Source organism: Tachysurus fulvidraco, chromosome 11 (genome assembly GCF_022655615.1).
Source record: "Tachysurus fulvidraco isolate hzauxx_2018 chromosome 11, HZAU_PFXX_2.0, whole genome shotgun sequence".
Taxonomy (NCBI): domain Eukaryota; kingdom Metazoa; phylum Chordata; class Actinopteri; order Siluriformes; family Bagridae; genus Tachysurus; species Tachysurus fulvidraco.
The window spans coordinates 8,230,206-8,251,784 of NC_062528.1; the positions used below are offsets into that span (position 1 = coordinate 8,230,206).

A 21,579-nucleotide genomic window follows, 5' to 3' on the forward strand; every position below is an offset into this window, starting at 1 on the left:
AAGTCACAAAGACTCCACCATCCTTGTTGCACAGACATGAGAAATGTGTCTATAGAAACACTGAAATGTCAAGTTTTAAATGGACAGATATGGTAAACACCCACTTATAAGTTCCCTAAGGAACTATATGGCAACATGAGCCACATAGACTCTAGGGGCTGGACAGTTGTCTCCCCATGTTTGATCAATATTCATGGTTGTTGACACTCCCTTGAAAACAGCCTTTCTCAAACAAAAAGTGGCATACAAATGTTAATGATTTCATTGTTTTATGTGAACGAATGAACAGGATGGTTTTCACACCAACGTTGTAACAAAGACTCAGTTAAAACAGACGAAAACAATTATGTACATAATCCAGGGCATAAAAGTCTGATATATGTTTTATGAATCTGTCTCAACATCTCAAATAAATAAATAAATAAATAAATAAATAAATAAATAAATAATTCTAAGCTTAAAAATTACAAACATACACATGCATGTTGCTGAATATAGTGTGGTAAGAGTTTTCTATTAATATGCATTAGGTAACTGAAATAGGAAGAATGTTCATCTCAATGGTCTTTAAAAAAAGGCATTAGACCTCTAAGGGTTTAAACAGATTGAATCTAAACTTCCGTAACCCAAAAACAAGCTTAAGTAATGTCAACTGAACTTGAATAAAAAAGCTCTATTATGTATAAGGCTAATTAGTGCTAATTTATAGTCAGATATTTGTATTGTTGGATTATATTCATGGGATAAAATAAATGAACATGAAGTAAATATGAAGTAAATTTAAAAAAAAAGAATAAATAAAACAAACAAACAAACAAACAAACAAACAAACAAACAAATAAATAAATAAATAAATAAATAAATAAATAAATAAATACTGAAAAGTTTAAGAACACCAAGTTTATACAGCAGAAATGTGCAGTGGAGTTTCCGAACCACCAGGGGCCGCTGTTGTTTTTAGACGTGTGGGCTGAGGGCGGAGCTTCAGGTCTCTTTTGGCTTCTATTCTGCCTTTGTTTGACGGTGCCTCGCTCCCCGTCTCCATGGAGACGAGGGAGCAGAAGGCGGTGACAGATTATGATGCAGACACAGGCGGATACGGCCATTATTGGGAAGCCACCGAGCTACAATGTAATTCAGGTGATTATTGCTTTTAATGGATGGTTGTATTCATGTGCAGGGTGCTGAAGGTTAAAAAAACAAACAAAAAAAAAACAGACATTTTAATTAACCGGCGTTAAAACAGTGTAGAAATTGATTAAAACGGACGAATGAGTAGAAAGTAGCTGACATGAGGAATGTATTTTGTTGTGTTTACATTAATAATGAATGTAAAGATATATACATTGCTTCGAATTGTGTTACAAATGGTACAATCTAAGGAATAAACGCACTATTATTTTTATACAATGCTTGTAATCCAGGGTATTAATGAAGAATCAAGTCTAATATTAATATAAAAACATAATTATATAATGATCATGATTGTACTGTTATGTTTTGATGTTTATAATATTATGAGGCACACATTCTTTTCCCTATATAATATAATTGGTATACTTGGTCTATGGATGGTTAAAGCCACAGTGGAACATCTAACTTTTTTTGGTATGTGAGACTTGCTGCTTTTTTGCCATAGTAACTTTTGGTCTAAATGCTGAAATCAACCAGATCCTAAGTGTTTCTCAATCCTTGCTGGGCATTGCTACTGTGTTCCTACACACATGCACACATGGGAGTGGTCTGAGGTCAGAGAAGGACTTCAAGTATTGATGTGATTATATAAAGCTTTGATTGTTTAGAAGTCTCACCAGAGTCTCTGGGTAAGTTTATTTGACATGACATTGCTTCGATTCGGCACTAAGAAAGCCTAGTGATATTTGTTTGTCAAAATCTTAGCCCACAGCTCAAAGATGTCGCCACTGGTTCTTGGAGTAGGTGTTTGCTTGGCTGGGTGGATTGCTCTGTATGCACTGCTGTGTTACACAAACGGCTCTTGTGGCTATGAATGGAACTGTCGGCTGGTCACACTGTTTCACGGCATCCTTGCAGTGTGTATAACTGCCTATATAGGCTACGTAGATGGACCATGGCCTTTCACCTACCCAGGTAAAAAAATCCAGTACACTAGAGATTAACCTTACAAGTAACCATGACTGATTATTGGATTGCCGTTTGATTTGTCTGGTGCTCTTTTATTGTAGAAATATACGATGTATAGATATTTAGGATTGTAGCAACCGACAGGTTTATACAGTACATAGATTTTATAGTACTTTCATTTTTAGTTTCTAACATAAAATGACAATGGAAAATACTTTCCAATAGGAACTATTATTAAAGTTTTCTTTACAAAATGTATTTTTTTTTTGGTACATATTTATACTATTTAATGTAATTCTAGGCACAAAGAACACCCCTCTCCAAATCACAGCAATGGTGGTCAGTCTTGGCTACTTCATCTTCGACATGGCCTGGTGTGTATACTTCCAGACTGAGGGTCTGGTAATGCTTGCGCATCACACCATGAGCATCCTGGGTATTCTGCTGACCCTGTGGCTGGGTGAATCAGGCATCGAGTCCTGCGCTGTGATCTTTGGCAGTGAGATCACTAACCCGCTGCTGCAGACCCGGTGGTTCTTGAAGCACTCTGGCCGCTACAACACTTTCCTGGGTGACTTGGTGGACGTACTGTTTGTGTTCTTGTTCGTCATTATGCGAGTATTCGTGGGCGGTGCCATGCTGTACTGCGAGCTGATCTCACCCAGGCCAAAGTTCATTATCAAGTGTGGTGGCGTGGCCATGTACATCTTGTCGTGGGTGTTCGTAGCTGACATTTTCCGTTTTGCATACCGTAAAAGCAGCGTGAAATTCCAGCACTGGAAGAGTCCAGTGCAAGTAAATACCGATGCCAACAGCCACGCAATTAAGAGAGACTAGTAGGGAAGTCTCTTCAACCTGGACATCATTTTTATCAGAATATACACCTCTACAGGTATTAATCAGATATCAACTTTGACTAACTTTGTTAACTATGTTTTTTATGAACATGAATGTAGAGGTATATGACAGAGACGGCTTTTATAATTGATTTACACTTGAAATAGTAGTTTTGCTTAATTGTTTAAGGAAATAATTATTTTTCGATTTTTTTAACCTCAAATTTTTAACTTTTGTAATAAAACACTAACTTGGCCAAGTCTTTTTTAGTCAGAATTTCAAAAGCCCTTCAAGCTTGATCCTGTAGAGAGTCTCCTAAGTCTCTTGCTCAGAACACTGAAGCATGGAAAATGTTTTTTTTTTTTAATGGTTATTACATAGAAATCCTTCAAATGAATTCTTAAACTAACATGATCCACGGAATTGGATGTTAAACTTAGAAGTCATTTTTCTGTTATGTCTTTTTTTTTTAACTCTATAACACACTGTATTAATAAGCAACACACTGTGAAGCATTCAAAAGTTTGCTTGCGTGAAATTAATTTTGTAATATCGTAATGTTGAAAAGCCACATTCGAGTTTTGACACTTTTTTAACTTGTGCAATATTCTGTGTGCATTTATTGTGGTGTTTACATTGTTTTTGTAAACCTAAGGATTTCAAATAATTTTGACAGTGATAATAAATGCCATTTCACTTCTTTTTGCACTAAAAAATTGTGTTTATTGTTTTTAAACAAAAACCAAAAAAAAAAAAAGGTTTGAGTCTATTCGGTTAGTAGTTATTAATAATCAGTCCAAAAAAGCCTGAACAAAAGATTTATGTAGTACTGAGGATGACCACCAGGTGGAGACATTGTACGCATGTTTGATGACTAAGCCACGTCCCAAACTTACTACATGTACACTAATATCATGGCATAGTTTTCTGTACAGTTTGGGCATAGCAATTGCATTGAATATAATTTGTAGAAAATTGTTTATGTATTTACAGTATGTTTATTTTGGGGTTATGTAGGATTATAATGAATTGTAAAATATTATTAGTTCAACCAGGAAAGCATGAGGCAGATTACTCATATTTGGGTGTGAAGTAAATATCTTATCATTTTCATAATATTTCTCATTGGCAATAATTTAATCTCAGTTTTGTAGATAGATTTATATATTTCCAGATGTAGTTTAGAAACTAGAATAATTTGTGTAGTGTTTAAATTGTTTAAGCTTTTTTTGCTTAAAAAAGACATGGGACAGGCAAAGATAAATTTATAGTTGAAAAAAAAAAACAGTAAACCCAACATATTCTCTCTCTCTCTCTCTCTCTCTCTCACACACACACACACACACACACACACACACACACACACACACACACACACACACACACAAACAGAAGATAGAAGTAGTTATTTGCATAGTAAAAAGGCTTTACATTGCAAAGTCTTTGTTAACAGTTAAATCACACACACACACATTTATACACAATTCAAATAAAGTAATAGCAATAAAAATGCTGAAAAAATGCATTTTACATTCTTAAAACCCGTCAACGTGCAGTGACCACTAGGTAAGTATCACTACAGGTGAGTATTAGTACAGGTCAGTATTAATACAGGTAAGTATTATTACAGGTCAGTATCGCTACAATATTAGTACAGTATCAGTATTAGTACAGGTAGGCATCACTACAAGTGAGTATTAGTACAGGTAAGTATTATTACAGGTAAGTATCACTACAGGTCAGCATTAGTACAGGTAAGTATCACTACAGGTCAGTATTAGTACAGGTAAGTATCACTACAGGTCAGTATTAGTACAGGTAAGTTATCACTACAGGTCAGCATTAGTACAGGTAAGTATCACTACAGGTCAGTATTAGTACAGGTAAGTATCACTACAGGTCAGTATTAGTACAGGTAAGTATCACTACAGGTCAGTATTAGTACAGGTAAGTATCACTACAGGTCAGTATTAGTACAGGTAAGTATCACTACAGGTCAGTATTAGTACAGGTAAGTATCACTACAGGTCAGTATTAGTACAGGTCAGTATTAGTACAGTATCGTACAGACAATCTTATAAATGCGTCCTTGACCCATGCCAATTTTGTGTAAATTCACATTATTAACATATTGTAATAAGCCATAATGTCCCACCAAACTCAAGAGTTATATTTCAGTAAAATAAAAAACATTGTTGTGAGCTATAGTGGTTAGCTGTGCTGCCCCTTCTGACTCAAGAGAATGAGTGTGTGTGTGTGTGTGTGTGTGTGAGAGAGAGAGAGAGAGTTTGTGTGTGTGAGAGAGAGAGATAGTGAGAGAGAGAGAGTGTGTGTAAGAGAAAAAGAGAGTGTTTGTGTGAGTGAGTGAGAGATAGAGAGAGAGAGTGCGTGTGTATGTGTGAGAAAGAGAGAGAGAGTGCGTGTGTATGTGTGAGAAAGAGAGAGAGAGAAAGAGAGAGAGTGTGTGTATGTGAGAAAGAGAGAGAGAGAGAGAGAGAGAGAGAGAGAGAGAGAGAGAGAGAGAGAGAGCGTGCGTGCGTGCGTGCGTGCGTGTGTGTGAGAAAGAGAGAGTGCGTGTGTGAGAGAGAGAGAGAGAGAGAGAGAGAGACGGTGTCAGCTCCGACTCTTTAACTCGACACCGCCGGACACACAGCTCGGCTCGGCTCGGCTCGGCTCAGCAGACCACACTTTCCCTATTATCTGGATTATCCGGAACGCAGTCGCTTTGTTTTGTTTTTTTCCTTTGGAAACACATTACAACGGACAAGTCTTACAAAATTAGTGTTACATTTGTTTCAGCGCACTTTGGTTTTCTCAACCCGAGCGTTTTTGTTTTTCAAGCTGTTTGTTTGCGCTTCATGGGAAAATCTCTGCACAGAAAGATTCACCCAAACTATCTATTGATGCCCGAACACAACAACAATAACAACTTTCTCTCTTTTAAAACAAATAACAGACACGGACAACAACACAAACGTGTGTCAGATTGATTTGTTTTGAAACGGCTCCCTCTTTCGCACTAACCTTCTGGATGCTAGCCGGAGTTAGCTTTAGCTTTAGTAGCTCTAACAACTGTTTTGGAGGCCTTGCAGAATGCAAATGTAACATGTGTGTATGTGACTTTTAGATTATAAACTGAGTTATTTATGCAGGGAAACAAATAGCTAAATTTTGTGCTGCTTTACATTTCGCGTTTGACGCCATTTTTTTGTCACACAGTAGAGAAGGAACAAGTTCTTGGTCTCTATATTGGATGTAAACAGAAAAATCTGGTTTGAAATATTCGAATAATCGCGTCACTCGCGTTGAGTTGTAGGGAAATGTAGGATAAGTTAAAACCCTCGTGGAGAGGAAAGTTTAAGAAAGCAAAGAATTCAGGTTTCAGATTACAGTCAAGCTGTTTACACTTACAACCGACTGGAACTGTCGACTAGTCAAGTGCAAGTGCTAGTTTTGCCTTCAGTTTCATCTGATCATCCATGCAGGAGTTTGGAAAAAAAAATTCGAGTATTTTTTTTTCCATCCCTTTAAATTGTACCTTGTTTCTTGTCTTGAGATAAACATGAGATAAAGTTACAGAAAGATGGTCTAGATTTTTCCCTCTCTTAATTATCATTTTATTTATTTATTTTTTTTTTGAATTTTTTTTGTTTATTTTTGTTTTATTTTTTTTATTTAATTTAATTTAATATTTTTTTGCTCTCCATCTCACTGATGCTCTGCACTGACCTGACAATAAATATGCCGGTTGGATTTAAATCTCAGAAAAGCTGTAAAACAGAAGCCCAATGAGCGACACACAGCCAACACTCAGTGAAAGGTAAGATCCATTTTAATCCATTCAAGTTTCCCTTACAGGATTCACTGTGCACATATTACAGCACGGCTCGCATGTGAACACACCGACTTTAGGATGTTATCAATCTTATCTACACTTTAAGACTTACGGTTGATGAGGATTGCAGCCGGAAACATGTCAGTAAATAAACAGTGATGTTAAAATATGTTTGGTTACTGAACAGATGAAGTGATATGGATTTAACAGCTAAAAGAGTCGATTAATACCGTGTATATGCGGGTAAGGATGATGTTATGGAATTTATTCAACCACTGAATTTTTCGTCATTTTCAGTCACTGCTTTATCCTGGTGAGGGTCATGATGGAACCAGAGCTTATCCCATGATGATGATAATAATAATAATAATAATAACAATAAAATGCTCAATACACACAGAACATGAATGAACATGAATGAAAGAACATGAACTACATTATATAACAATTATATAATAGTTAACTCTCAAATAACAAACGTTGCCTAAACTAATTTTCTTTTCTTGAGTTACACACTATTTACTTAGCCTTATTACATGCAATTTTGTAGTGTTTGTTAAATGTTTTTTATTTGTAAAAGTTTCCTCTTGTGGTAAATGTGTGAATAATGTCACTGTTAGCATCGTTGTCGTTTACTATTCTAGCCGACGTAGCTGACAGGTTTGTGCCGTGCGCATGGGTGTGGTGAGAAGTTCCAGTTCACAACAGACTCTCTTTTCAGAGCTCAGTAACTTTTTGTTTGGGGTTTTTTTCCCATGCATGGTGTGAGTTATTAAAAAAAAAAAAAAAAAGACTTCGTGTCTGACACTACAGAAAGGTCACTTGTGTCTGTTTTTATGCTCCTTTATTACTAGTAGGACATTTTGGTTCTCTTTTAGCTGAAAAAGTCAGTGAACTGTGGCAGTCTGCTCCGTGTAACCCTCTAAGTTTCATATCTCCTGTTGCTAAAATGGATACTGACCATTCAACCGTGTACCTAAGTCATCTTACACGGGTCCAAATCTATCAAATGGATAACGATCAGTCGATCTTTTTATTTTGAGTCTTGTATTCATGCCCAGTGTTCTCAGGATGGTCTTTGGATCTAAAGTGACCATGACTAGGGTTATTGAGATGCAGAAATTTCTTTGTGGGTCTCACCGTGTTTACCTGAGAACTTCTGACCTACAAACCTATAGATTCCGTTTTTTTTTTGTTTTTTTTTAAATTTCAATTGGCTTAGAAACAGCCAATGAGAATCTGGAAGGCAATCAAAAATCATCTAATGTCATGCACAGCAGATTCCTGAATCCGAGTTCTAATCATCCATATTAGTGTTAGAGGGTATGTGGATAAATGTGAGCACAATAATAGTGCTTTTGTAAGAAATGACCTGGCATGTCATTACCCAACTGGTCATACTGGTCATTACCCAACTGGTCATACCATTCTCACAAAAATAACGCAGGATTTGAGATTAGGCTTCATTGGGGATCTTTCTTGGTGGCATTTCCACATAACACCAGCTAGTGAAGTCGTGTAGCATCAGTGATTCTGGGAAAAAAAATCTTGTATAATCTATTGACGGGTTGTGATTTCTACAAAATTAAAATACTAAAAACGTATAAATAAATAAATGGCTATCTCTGGATTATACATTGAGCATCACAGATGTAGAGAAACCATAAAGATCTTGTAGCCATATTACTGACTCTGTGGTAATGCTTGTTAGAAGAAGCTTATGCAACATTGTAGAAATACCAGTGCAATTTTTTTTGCAGAATTTACTGTCTCGGGGAAGAAGATAGTTGACAAAGGGGTTTCAGTAACAAATGAACAAACCTGGATTGAGAACCTATACTAGTTTGTGTATAAATAACTGAGAGAGGAAAAGTACATGTGCTCTAATTTTTTTGATGAAAGAGCTATTTATTTGTTTTCTTGTCACTCAGAGAAGGTTGCATAACATCGTAAGGGAAATTTGACTCGGACCTTTACATGGTTGAAATTTGGACGTGTGTTCCTTTTATTTTGTCAGATCGGTCATGACACGGCATCTTTGGTGATTTTCACAATCGGTTGGTCTGGTTTCAGTCTCACCCGATTCTGTCCAGCTCCATTGCATTTGCATTCATCTCACGTTATCAGAAACGTGCGTGGAGAACACAAGGATTTTTTTTACACAATAAAAACATGTGATTTACTACAATGATATTTTGATTATTGAAAGCTCCTTAATGTTACTAGTTCTAAATCAAAACATGGGAAAGGGAAAACATATGGAAAATATAGCTGCAAGCAGCGAGGGCGGGCCCTCGCACGTTTTTTTATCGCTATACGCTGCCTCCCAGAAAACGATGCATGGTGGGCAAGTGCATCAAGTGGGTAAATATCAGTGTCACTGATATCACTTTCACAATTTTGCATTAGATTCAATCGCATGAATCCTCTAAATGCATACATAATTGCCCGATCTGTGCACAAACGTTTGTTTTTTCATTACAGGGGGCGCTACAGAGACCCCTGCAACGCCCGTATTCCAGCCTTTGCCCAAGCCTAGCGTCGCCCGACTCTGACATGTGTGCCAAATTTCAAGTTTTCGAGCATGTTAAGGGACCCCAATTGGCCAATGTGTGCTAAAAAAAAAATAATAATAATAAACCCGAGCAAAAAGAATAGGGCTTCACACCATTGGTGCTCGGGCCCTAAATATAAATTGAATACATATTTAATATAATTTCATTGAGTTTTCTTTTATTCATGGTTTGGTTTATTAGTATTTATTATATACATCACACACACACACACGTGAATGGAGCATCTGTGACGTGGAATCGTTTACATGCAGCAGGCACTGCACCGAACGGTCATTTTCAAAATATTCAAAGGCGAGATGGACAGATTTAGGAAGCACAACAAATTTGTTTCCAGAGAAATTTGGAACTTCCGAAGAAATCACCCTTAAAGAGTGTGCCAAAGTTTAGATAACACACAGCATCACAACACCACAGCTAGCACTGCAGAAGTAAACAAAAGCATTTGAAAAATCCCTCCTTACAAGGAAAATAAGTAATGAGGGTGTTCTGAGGAAGGCAAATAGAAAGCGCTGATCCTCATTATGACTTGTACTCACTTATCTGATAACCATCTTTCCATGTTAGATTATTTTCATTTTTGAAATCATTTTGTTGTACACTTTGATAACATTTTCTGCTATGTTATAAGCAGTCCCTGTTATGCTCACGTTCACACACACAGTTTTTAGCGCTTCAGGTCTCCAGTCTTTGCCGTACAGTACCATGAAGTCACCAGTAAGCTTTACTTGTACTGGTTGCCATGGTAATAACTTTTATTAGTCGGTGGCACAACTTATGTTCCAAGTCAGTTTTCTTTTTCACGGATTCTGGAGAGAGATTCGGTGTTTGTGTTGGAACTGCATCATATCCTACGAGATGAAAGGGAAGCAGTACGTGCTTTATGCCGCAGCCGCGCTACTGTTCACTCCCATCAGGAGTCGCTGCAAAAAATCGCTTCATATTTGCACAAAGTTCAACCTGTCTTACTATGTCGTGTATCTGAACACACCCACAGCTAGTCACCAGTGGTCCCTATCTCTGTCACATCACTGGAAGTCACCTGCTCTCATAGAAAACCAACTTTAGTGACTTTGTAGCTGTGAGTCTCTGTATTTGTGAACACTGCATCATTCAGTATGATTCAGTTTTATTTGTTTAGCACTTTTATCATTGTCACAAACAGCTTTATTGGAATCTGAAATGGTTGAATACCACGATTTTTCCCCAACATACAAGCCAGATGCACTGGCAAGGAAAAACTCTGAAAACCTGACAGGAACCCATACTCATTATTCCTTTTTTCTTTTTTTTAAAAGCTGTATTTTCATCACTGTACAATTGACATGTTGAGTAATATTTAAAATACTATCGTCTTAAGAAAACTTGTGATAAAATAGTGGATTGTGACCGAGCCTTAAAATATTTATCAGACTTTTATCAGATATTTATCATAAATCACCAAAACACCAATACAGACTAAGAGAAACTAACGAGTCAATAATCCTAATGATCATCATCTTACAAAGTTAGCTGTGGATTTCCACATAACTACAAATTCCTGATTCTGAAAAGATTGCTTGTCTTGCATGTACATAAATTAACGTATACAGTAAAAAACACGAACGAAAAACCACCTGTGTCGCACTACGATGAAGCGCAACATGTTTATGCATACGTACCAGATAAATACTTTTTTTTTTAAATTGAACTCAATAAGAAACAGGTTATAATTCATTTATATGGTTAATAAACATATTTCTCCTCCAGACAAGTATGAATAAAAAGGAAATAGGAACCGAGGAAAAACAGCGTTTTATACTGGCTTGTATTTTGGCCTGGAGAAGAACCACACCTATTAGCACCTGTAGTCTAGCTGACAAAAGTGCTCCTGAAAGCTTCTCCACACGCCTAGTAACACGAAAGTTGAGCAATGTAAATAGAAGTGTGTAAGCCTGGCAGCAGGTGAGTCAGAAGCTTTGTCAATGTGCTTTTTGTAATTCTGGGTGTAGCCCGAGCCTGCAGGAGCAGGGGGCAAAGCACTACACCGGCTCCTTTTGCTTCTGCACACTCTCCAGGGATCGAGTCGCATGTGTGACTTCTTTTAGTCCGTGTGAGAGGAAAAGGCATGTTTGGAATAAATAGGTGTATGAAATTCATACTGTCACAGACTGAATTAATCCAGAAACCTCAAACTTGACAAAAACTCTACTAGCCAGAGAATAAAGCAGTCTGTATTTCGGTATCTTTGTATAAAGAGAACTCGTGTCTGTTAGACGGTATGTGAACTTTTTTGGACATGTTGCTCACATTCCTCCCTCAGTCCAAAGACGTGCATTGAAGACTAATCGGCATCTCTACAATTGATTTGCACACCATCCAAGGTGTCTACCACCCTGTGCCCAGAGTCCTCTCGGACAGTCTCCAGGTTCCCTGCATCTCTATGTAGAATAAGTGGTACAGAAAATAAATAGATTGATGGCTGGACATTTACTCCAAATATTTAGGGTAAAAACATCTCTTTCCTTATGTATTGTATTGTACAAGATTTTCAACATCTGAATATATGATATTCAAACATAATGACAGATCAGGTTTTATATTTCGTCACTACACAAACACCGGACAGATCGGAAAACCACACACTTTTTGTGACATTGTGTATGTACGAACAAAAAAATTACTACAGATCTTACAAGAAGAGCTTGATGTGCTAGTTGTGCTATAGCACCTTGCTGCAAAAATAAAACCTATAATGTCAAAATCTGTAACATTACAGAGAGAAGTGGTGAAGCCAAATTAAGACTTGATATAAGCCATTAGGCATTGTGCAACTGCAAGGCCATACTAATGATTTCTTCTGCACTCTGGTATAACAAATGAACTTTATTAAATTAACAGTTTGTCCGTCTACTAGTCTCTCCAGGATTTCGAAATATTCCAATTGCCGTAATAAAAGCAAAATCAAGCAAACTCCTTGCTATTCGTAGGAGCTTGCAGTTCTTCAAAATTACCGCAATTTTCCACAGATTTGGTCCAAGACGTTCTCTGTGCTCTGTGCTGTTAGTGTTGTTTGTACTCTGTCATCAATACATGATATTTTCATTACATCCTGCTAAGTGTGGATCATTTTGTATTAAAATGAAAGCAGTGCTGTGGGGGAATCGGAGTCATGAGTGTTTCCAGTCAGTCCTTTTAGCTGTTTTTGCTTTACGACCGGTTTCAACAGCTTTAAACACTCTCTGCTATTATGAGTAATTAAAGTATTTTTAGGTCATTTTTCATTCCTTATTGGTTGCTCTAACTATAAAGTCGACTTGTGTTTTGACAGTGCTAGGATTTATACACACAAAACAACAAAAACTACACTTACAGTCCACTTTTAATAGGAAAACCGGTACACCTGCATTTCAACTACTCATTTATGCAGTTATCCAGTCTGCCAGTCATGTGAAAGCAACACAGTGCATATAGAGAATGTTGGTGCCAGAAGGGCTGGTTTGAGTATTTCAGAAACATCTGATCTCCAGGGATTTTTTTTTTTTTTTTTTTTTAGAGTTTGATCGATTGCAAAAAAAGAAAATCAAATGATAAAATAAAAAATCCTGCATGTTGAAGTTCTGCAGGCTATGCAATGGTTTTGAGCTGACAGGAAGTCTGACATTATAGTAACTTGTTTAATCACTCTTAACAACCATGGTGAGCAGAAAAGCATCTCAAAATGCACAACACATCACACCTTGAGCTGGATGATCTACAACAGCTGAAGACAACACCACATTCAACTCCTGTCGACCAAAAACAGGAATCTGAGGCTGTCATGGGTACTCTGAGGTGCACAATGAGATGATTTTCAGCTCACCATGGTTCTAATGAGTGACTATTTGAGTTACTGTAAATTCAAACAAGCCCAGCTGGTACCAGCAATCATGCCACGCTTAAAGTCCAAGAGATCACATCTTGTCCTCATTTTGATGTTTGATAGGAACATTAACTGAGACCTGTATTTACATGATTGTATATTTTGTACTGCTGTTATATAATTGTCTGATTAGATGTATGCATACATATGCTTACATATGCTTATGCTACAACTGGTGTTGAGTGCATGGTGAATGTATATATCTTTAGTGAGTCTCTCTGGAAGCAGCATGATTCAAAAATTGTGTGAGAAAAGGAAGTAGAAGAGGAGCCAGAAAGGAAAAACCATTGATCGAAGAGGAAGGTCCATTAGGATAATGGGAGCCTGTCTAAACCGCATCAATATCTTATAGCCTGTCACATTATCAGTCTACATAGTTAATGTTCTTTATCTCCTTACAAAAATGCATACATTTATTATTATTATTATTATTATTATTATTATTATTATTATTATTATTATTATTATTATTTATTAGCCAATATTATTAGAGTCCAGATATTTGTTTGCTTTTGTTTTAATATTTTTTCAAATATTCATAAAAATAAAAATCTAGATTTTTTTAAACAATAATAAAAATATTTTGACTAACTTTTAATATTGAAAACAATAATAATAATAATAATAATATTTCAGAGCTCAAAAATGTGACAAACAAAATCGTTGAATAAAATTTCAATTAAACTTCTGTAAATGTTAATTAATATTATTGATGTTTATTTATGCATTATTAAAATAGAAGGGAGAATTAAGCAAAACCCCCATTGGAACTAGAGGATGCTTTTGCTGACAAAGCAGTGGTGGTGAACTGTTGTACTTTTGCAACTTTGCCTGGGCAAACATGATCTGCATGGAAGAGTCATCAGATTGGAAGAGTCATCAGAAGACTATGTGCTGAAGAAGAATGTTACTAGAACAGCTTCTGCCAGGCTATTAAAATATGCAGTTATGCCTGCTATGTTGCTACTCCTAGCTAACTACTCCCTGATACTGCAGTCCTGCCCAATCTAACACACCCACATCAGTTCAGGAACAGCTGATAATTAGTTATTTAGTTGAGTCATCTGGAGATAATGTAATATGCAGGACTGTCGATACTCCAAGACCTAAGTTGGGAACCTGTTGTCAAGCATGAGGAATCGTACATCATTCATCGTCATTAAGGGTTGTGATTGGGCTTATTGGAGCAGAAAGAGAAGGTATCTTCAAGCCCTGAACCACTCAGTAATGTTGTTAAGATGAAGTGTGCATGCAACCATACACATCTTTCTTTATCTGACATAACCGTAACTGACACATCATCCACCAAACGTTCCTTTCTTATTCTCTATGTGTCTCTCTCCTTTCTCCTGGATCTATTGATATTAATAAGCATGCACATCTGCCGCAAGAAGAGGTTATTTCAAGAATAACGTAGAAATAGTAAAAAAAAAAAAAAACTATCTATGATCGTAAAAATGGGTGGGGGCACGGTGGCTTAGTGGTTACTGTAGCATGTTTTGCCTTGCACCTCTGGGGGTTTGAATCCCGTCTATGCGCTTTTGTTTGTAAAGTTTGCATGGTTTCCTTTGGTTTCAAAGACATGTGTTGTAAGTTGTTCGTTGTGTGTGTTTGTTTAATTGTGCCCTGCATTGGTTTGCAGTCTGTCCAGGGTGTCCCCCGCCTTTTCCCTCACACCCCCTTGGATAGAATCCAGGCTCCCTATATATGATGCCTGGTACAGAAAATGATTGTATCATAAAACTGTAATTGAATAATATGCTGTAGCAAAAACAGGCCACATATCATACCTCACATGACTCTAAATGAACCCTTGAGTATCTTTGTATCTACTTTATCAGTGTCGTATAATCAAATGCGTGTTTGCCACCCATCTGTTGTAATGAATTATAAATGCAGTGAAATAAAGTAAACCAGGCTTCATAGAATTAACATTGCATTATCCTACTTATCACGTTTAGAGATGTGCTCTGAAAATTGTTGGACAGTTGCTGTTGTGTTACTTCATTTATTTCTGTTTATCTCACATGCTTGATATTAACACTAGAAACTGTTCTTTTTTGTTGTTCTATTGAAGCTCACGGTAAGCATACGGTTAAGTACTGTATGCAGTAAATTAGAAAATTGACCTGAACCTCTTTCCCAAGCACTTCTGTCTTTATAAATGTTTTGTTTTTCGCCAAGGTTTCATTATGTAGCCCGTTCTCATTACTCTGTCATTAGTTGGGGTTAAGTGTATTGGCCCAGTGACTTTGCTCTGACAAATTTGCTAACACTTGAGAAAGGAAACCAGTATGCTATAAGTTCTGCTTTTCGCTTCCTTTTCGATGGAAACCCTGTGCAGAATAACAACAGCAGCTGTTTATGAGAACACCTTCGTTTTCAGTAGTGTGGCTATGGAACATTCAGGACAGATGAGCTCTGTCTTAGATTATTGTGCTTCATCAGAAATGGTGTGTTAAGTGTAGCTGTAACAGTGTGGTGTGAGGTAAGGGGAAAGTGGTGATGTCATTGGTTTAAAGCACAATTCTGCTGACTTATAAATATTATGTGCTCAGTGTTTGAGCAGACAACACCAACATCTCTCTCTCTCTCCCCCTCACATATTCTCACTCTCGCACACTCACACAATCTTCTTTTGTCTGCCTGACTCACATACAACCCTTATTCCTTTCAGCTTCTCATTCCTGCTTGTTTCCAGAGCAGGAATAAAATTTCAGGAACAAGATTAGGAACAGGGGTAGACAAAGTACTGAGAAACGATGCAGTGAAAGTGTAGAGAACCTGAAATAAAAAGCGAGAATATCCAGTCAAAAGAGTGTAATTAAGTTAAAGTAAAAAAACAAATCATGCTGCTACTTTTAAATGTACTCAAGTATGGAAAATGGCCTCTTTGTACGAAGAATATTTATTGTTTTTTTCAAATAACCAACAATAAAAAATTTATTCATCTGGAAAACAAGGATAGATCATTTCATAAGCACAAACTACACAAATATTAAATGTTTTTAACTGATAAATTTTCTCATGTGAAAAGAAATGTATTTCTTGTCTAAAACTCTGATGATGAATGTTTTATATAATTTTTTTACACTGTTTTGCCTGGAAAAATTATCCTGTCTCTAGCTAGAATTTGATTTGCTATTTAATGAATGATGAGTTATAAATTCAATGAAGCTGGTAGCTTTTAGGGAGGCAAATGAGACCCCTCATTTGCTTGCTCCAGCATGAAACATTTTACATTTTGGTAGTTGCTTCTTCAACTGCAGCGGGTTTTGTGGTTTGTCCATCTTCAAGCACACATGGATTGGTGTAGTGTGAACTACAGTGTGTAAAAGTTTTGGTACAAGAAACATCACACTGAGGGTCTGCCTTGTTTAGTCCGGTTGAATCGTACCAGAGTTCGATTGCTCATTTGGTGCGGTTCGTTTGGGCAGGTGAGAATGCAGCCATCGAACTCTGGTGCGCACCAAAAGCAGACCAAACAAGCGTACCGAGACCTCCTTGAAGAGGTGGTCTCGGTACGCTTTCAAACGAACTCTGGTATGGTTCGTTTGTGGTGAGAACACGGTCCGAGATCGAATAGACCTAACTGCAAAAAGTATTGCGCATTTTGGACTAAACCAGCTGCCGTAGTGGGTCGTTGGCAATATTTTCGGAAGATAAGCATGTCACAGTTTCGCAAAAGTAATGCTCGCCGCCTCCTGAAGTGTCTTGCGATGCATCTTTGCCGTTTGCAGTGCATTAAAATGATATTTTCAAGCCGCATCCACGCTTCATTCTGAAAATAAAGACTTTGCATGCTGAATACAAGCGATGTAGTAGATTACAACCACGAAGATAATTGCAGCGTGCATTCGTCTCTCCATGGTGTACTGTATGCTGTATTTTCCTGTATTTTCCTCATTTTGTTTACTTCCGGAGTTTCGTTGAAATTTCCCGCATGTTTATTCTGACCAATCGAGAAGCAGTTTAGGAAATACGCTCAAATACATGTGGCCAATGAGTGATGTGGATGTTATCACATGACTGCATTTTGGTTCGTTTCAACTGGTGCGGAACAGAATGATCAGTGTGGTGTGAAAAGGAACCAAAAACTGCTAAAAAGCTATAATGTATCATTTTTTGCTTTTGGTCCAGACCAAATGAACTGAACTCTAGGTGTGAAAGCACCCTGAGAAATAAAAAAAACCCTGTCACTTCTTTTAGATTTTGCATATATTTATCTACATGTTAGATACTAGTTAAAGAGATAATAAAAAGGAAAAAAAGAATTACATAACGTGTAATGTGCATCATGATGCATGGTACATGTGGTACAGAATGTGCAAACATTACAGGATGGAAAGAGATGGTTTTAATGTCCAGGTGAGTTACAAGCAGTAACAGTAAAATGCAGTGTGCAGAATGACGATGGAGTCAATGAGACTTTATGGAATCTTAAGACTTCTGTGAGACAGACATGTCTGTATCGAGAAGTCTGATGGTCTGAGAGAAGAGGCCTTTCTTGAAACTCTTAATTTTAGCCAGCAAAGTGCAGAAGCTCTGTTCTGACCGCGAGAAGTTCACAGCAAATTTGGAATTAGCATGATATATTGAAAAAAGTTACCATACTACACTCAAATATAGTAATTATTATATTAAATGTGGGGTGCACAATGTTTGAAAGCCAATGTTGACATTTGAAATCACCGAAACAAACACGGCCCTAACCCAAATAAGTGTCACCCCTGTTTTGATAGCTCCGCCCCCACACATACATACGTAACCCAGGCAACTATTATGGCAGAACCTGCTGGGGCAGCTGGATGAGGGGATATTTTTTATCAATAAATGAACTCAATGAGTAATACTATTGTAATACAAATGCGTTTTTGTAGTCTTGTGTGTTGTACCATGAAAGGTTTAGCTCAGTTTCACGCGGAAGACGACGTTCAACTCCTAGAACCCGAGGCGGAGGTAATGGCAGGTATCTGCCATGTCAATGTTTCAATCGCTTTCTGCTAATGCCAGACATGTGCACTGAATACTCTCTATGCCGCATATTGACAAGACACGCCCCTTTCTGCTCATTGGGTACACGTTTGTTTTGTTTGTCAGCCCGACTCAGTTTTCTGAAGAGTACAAGTTTCATAAGTACTATAGTATGAATATGCCAAATTAAGACTTAATCAGGCTAACTGTAAAAATGATTTGGAAAACTACTCTGGTTTAATCTGGGCATTGAAACATCTTGCAATGTAATCAAAAAGAAATATTATAATCAAGTATAATTATTGCATATAAAACTGCATGGACATAAATGTTCTCTTTCTGCTGGTCATGCTGTTTCTCACGGTGTTGTGTAGTGGTTAGTAATACCATTTTCAGCCTGGTCTGACTAAGTGTTTTTTTTCCATTACCACACAAACCCTCAACTGACTGGTGGAGCTGCCCATTCTCACACTTCCTGCGGCCTTCAAACTTAACTCCACCCGCAGCTTAAATCCACTAGCTCACTGGAAATTCACCGTCCACTGTACCAGTCTAACTTGCTAATGATGTAGATTGTTGTTTACTGTTTATTAGAAAATGTCATATTTTTCAGAAAACTCTTTGTAGGCAATTAGCAGCCTCCCGGGATTTTGTGGCGATTTTTCGCAATTGTTGCGGCAAAATAAAAACGCATGATTTTGCTACAGCCTATTTTCAGAATTTAAAAATTCTTCCTTTAAACTCCTGCTAGTGAAGACACGTACGTAATTAGTTTCTATGATAGCTGTACTCGTGTGTGAGTGAATCCTACCGAATGTGTGTTGTGACGACATCACACGATGCATTTAGGCTCAAATCTGTGGAAAATCTGTGGTCATCCAGAAATTCTAGAATAAAATAAATAACAGGAAAACAAAAAACCTCCTTTTGAGGTTTAAAGGAGAGTACATTTGGGAGTAATAGTATTATCAGATGTGTAGTCGGGAACTGCTTGCTGGCAGCGGCGATCCGAATCTTAAGTAAGATACGTGTAGTAAAAAAAAAAAATCCTTATCAGACCATTTTACAAATTCACCATCTGACGTTCACTTAATATTTTCTCTGGTATTTTCTCCTTGAATCTGCTGCTTAAAGTGTAAGAACACATCATAAGTTCTGACCATGTACAAAAGAGCAAAAAACAAACATCAAATGAAAGCAGTTTGTCATCAACATTATCTGTAGTGTTAAATTTGACTTTACCTTATGTGTCTTTTAATGCTTTTGAAGTCAGAAGCTTTGTCCTTTCTTCTCTCTTGACTAAAAATCCAAAGTAGTGTTTTTACAAAAAGCAAACACAGTTCAGAGGTCCACAGACCCCACTTTGAAACCACTGCTCTGTAGTATAGAGCATAATATATGGATATTATACTTATATTATCATCTCCAGACATAGACAATCTGTTCAGTGCAGTCTGTTTTAATGTGCCAGTAGTTCTGCTTTAAATCATACACAGGAAAGGAATAACAGAAGTGAAATGATATGGTTATTACCCAACCAGCTTGTTTGTGCTTACTTTTCCATTTCTGCCCCATAGCCTGCAGACTTCGGGGGGGGAAACACCATGGAACGTATTGCATGCTCGCACATAAACAGCCCATTCAGTGCCTTCTGACTTCTCTCAAAGGGATTTTGTTCAGCGAGAACTCGCTGCAGACTAAAAAGCTGTCAGATTGGGCTCACACTTTCTGCCTCAAGTGGATTTGTCTTGTATCTTTTCCCATTTCTGCTCTTTACGCATGGTGGTGTATAGCCTTCTGATGATGGGGAACAGTTATTAACAAATAAACTTGATCCATGAGAGTTTTTGTCCTCAGACTGCAGCTGTAGTCTTAAAGGGGCAATAGTCTTTTTAACATAAAACGTGCTATAAAAAATAATAATTTTAGGCCATCCTTAAAAATATTCTTGTTTGCCGTAACCTGACCGACCCTGTCAATTTAGGACCGACTCAAATATTTATTTTTTTTTGCTTTAAGTCCGACCGACTTGTCGGTTGTAAATTTGTGTAACGAAGGTTACGTTCTTTCTTTTAAATAAAAACCCGTGACGTCATCTATGTTTACACTATTGGTTAACGGATGTCACACTATGGCCTGTGCGTTCGCTTCATCTCATTCTCTCATTCACTGTCAGAGTCAACGGTTCGCGCTTGGTAATGGTGGCTGCGGCCGCAGTAAACATGTTTGCGGTCACCATTCAATGTCATACGGGTTTGGGCACCATAATACAGCTAAAAAATTCATTAAAAAAAGCTCGACACCGCTTTAACTTGGCACGAAGTTCTGGAAAAACTGTGCCCAGCATCAAAATAAGGTTTGCAATGATGCGCCCGAAGGCACGGGTCGAAGACCCAGTTAGTGACGTAACGATATGCTAATTTGTTTAAATTCATACCTACGTTTTTTTTTTTAACATTGAAACTTGGGGGAAAAAAATATATAGACCTACCTACCAACCTTTTTTTTTTTTTTTTTTAACTGTTACTGTAAACCAAAATATTTTTAAGGATGGCCTTAGTTCCAAAGTGTGTTATGTGGATGAGAAAACCTTTAGTGTTATGCAGGCAGCTTGTCTGTTATTGTCCTGTCAGTTTATTTTACAGACCCTCCCCTTCACTCCGCTCTCTTATCAGTCTGATTGAGTTATCGCATACGAGTATATTAAAAGCGCAGTCATCTTCTTCTGCTCAAAAAAAAGCAGGGCACGAGTCAGTGGACATATGAATCTAGGACAGTTTGTGAAGGTGTTTTAAACTCAAATGGAAGGCCCCTCTGACATGGTTAATGTTAGACAAGTAGATAGTTAACTATATGTATTACAGACACCACCGACCCTTTCTTTTTCAGAAATGGGACAATCCATTTTTTTTTTAGCCAAAATAAAAATGATTTCTTTTACCATAACAAGATTAAATTGGCCTGCAATTAAGCGATAGATTTTCGTAGAATAATGTAATGGTGGTGATGATTAGAAATTGATTACATACTTTTTAGTCAGCGCGCAGAAGTGTTAATACTTCGTTGAACAGCAGAACAGAGAAAATGTTGGCTACGTGGGCAATAGACAAAAAAAATCATCTACTCACTATGCAGCTGATATTATCCCACTGTTTTGTATTTTTCACCTAAAATTGTGGAAATGCTCATTTTCTTTTTTTTTTTTTTTTTTTTTTTTAAATACTGTCTCTTCTAGATGATTATTTTATTTTATGGGAAATCACAAGTAGGTGCATGTCAATATCATACAATCCTAATGGAATCCTGTAAGCCCCAAGAGTAGACAGACTACTTCTAATGTGTAAAACGGGATTAAT

The 21,579-nt window shown here is 37.2% G+C and overlaps 2 protein-coding genes and 1 long non-coding RNA gene across 8 annotated transcripts in view; 2 read left to right on the plus strand and 1 right to left on the minus strand.

Annotated features, from left to right (window-relative positions):
• Window positions 1–19,951, minus strand: part of LOC113660458 — a 25,091-nt gene extending 5,140 nt beyond the window's left edge. The window contains exon 1 of the long non-coding RNA XR_003444809.2: window positions 19,466–19,951. This is a non-coding gene — a long non-coding RNA (uncharacterized LOC113660458). The remainder of the gene's footprint in view (window positions 1–19,465) is intronic.
• tlcd5a (TLC domain containing 5a) lies at window positions 985–3,656 on the plus strand. 3 transcript variants are annotated; one of them, XM_047820841.1, is made up of 4 exons: window positions 1,044–1,140; window positions 1,640–1,823; window positions 1,900–2,109; window positions 2,405–3,656. In XM_047820841.1, exons 3-4 carry the CDS (start codon window positions 1,914–1,916, stop codon window positions 2,938–2,940), a joined length of 732 nt encoding a protein of 243 aa, XP_047676797.1. In that variant the 5' UTR covers window positions 1,044–1,140; window positions 1,640–1,823; window positions 1,900–1,913; the 3' UTR covers window positions 2,941–3,656. The 3 variants fall into 3 exon arrangements, with proteins under 3 accessions (XP_047676795.1, XP_047676796.1, XP_047676797.1); XM_047820839.1 differs by lacking the exon at window positions 1,640–1,823 and having other exon boundaries at window positions 985–1,140; XM_047820840.1 differs by lacking the exon at window positions 1,640–1,823 and having other exon boundaries at window positions 1,013–1,131.
• arhgef12a (Rho guanine nucleotide exchange factor (GEF) 12a) overlaps window positions 5,527–21,579 on the plus strand; it is a 54,285-nt gene continuing 38,232 nt past the window's right edge. For 3 of the 4 annotated variants that reach the window (XM_027173967.2, XM_027173968.2, XM_027173970.2), the window contains exon 1: window positions 5,528–6,760. In XM_027173967.2, coding sequence (XP_027029768.2) covers window positions 6,729–6,760 — 32 coding nt within the window. In that variant the 5' untranslated portion in view covers window positions 5,528–6,728. Of the gene's footprint in view, window positions 6,761–21,579 lie in introns of all 4 variants that reach the window. The other variant, XM_027173969.2, reaches the window with a different exon arrangement.

Coding starts and splice junctions, on each gene's coding strand:
- tlcd5a (XM_047820839.1), top strand. CDS start 1,044: ATGGAGACGAGGGAGCAGAAGGCGGTGACAGATTATGATGCAGACACA. Junction 1,141..1,899: donor CGAGCTACAATGTAATTCAG/GTGATTATTGCT, acceptor TCAAAATCTTAG/CCCACAGCTCAAAGATGTCG. Junction 2,110..2,404: donor ATGGCCTTTCACCTACCCAG/GTAAAAAAATCC, acceptor ATGTAATTCTAG/GCACAAAGAACACCCCTCTC.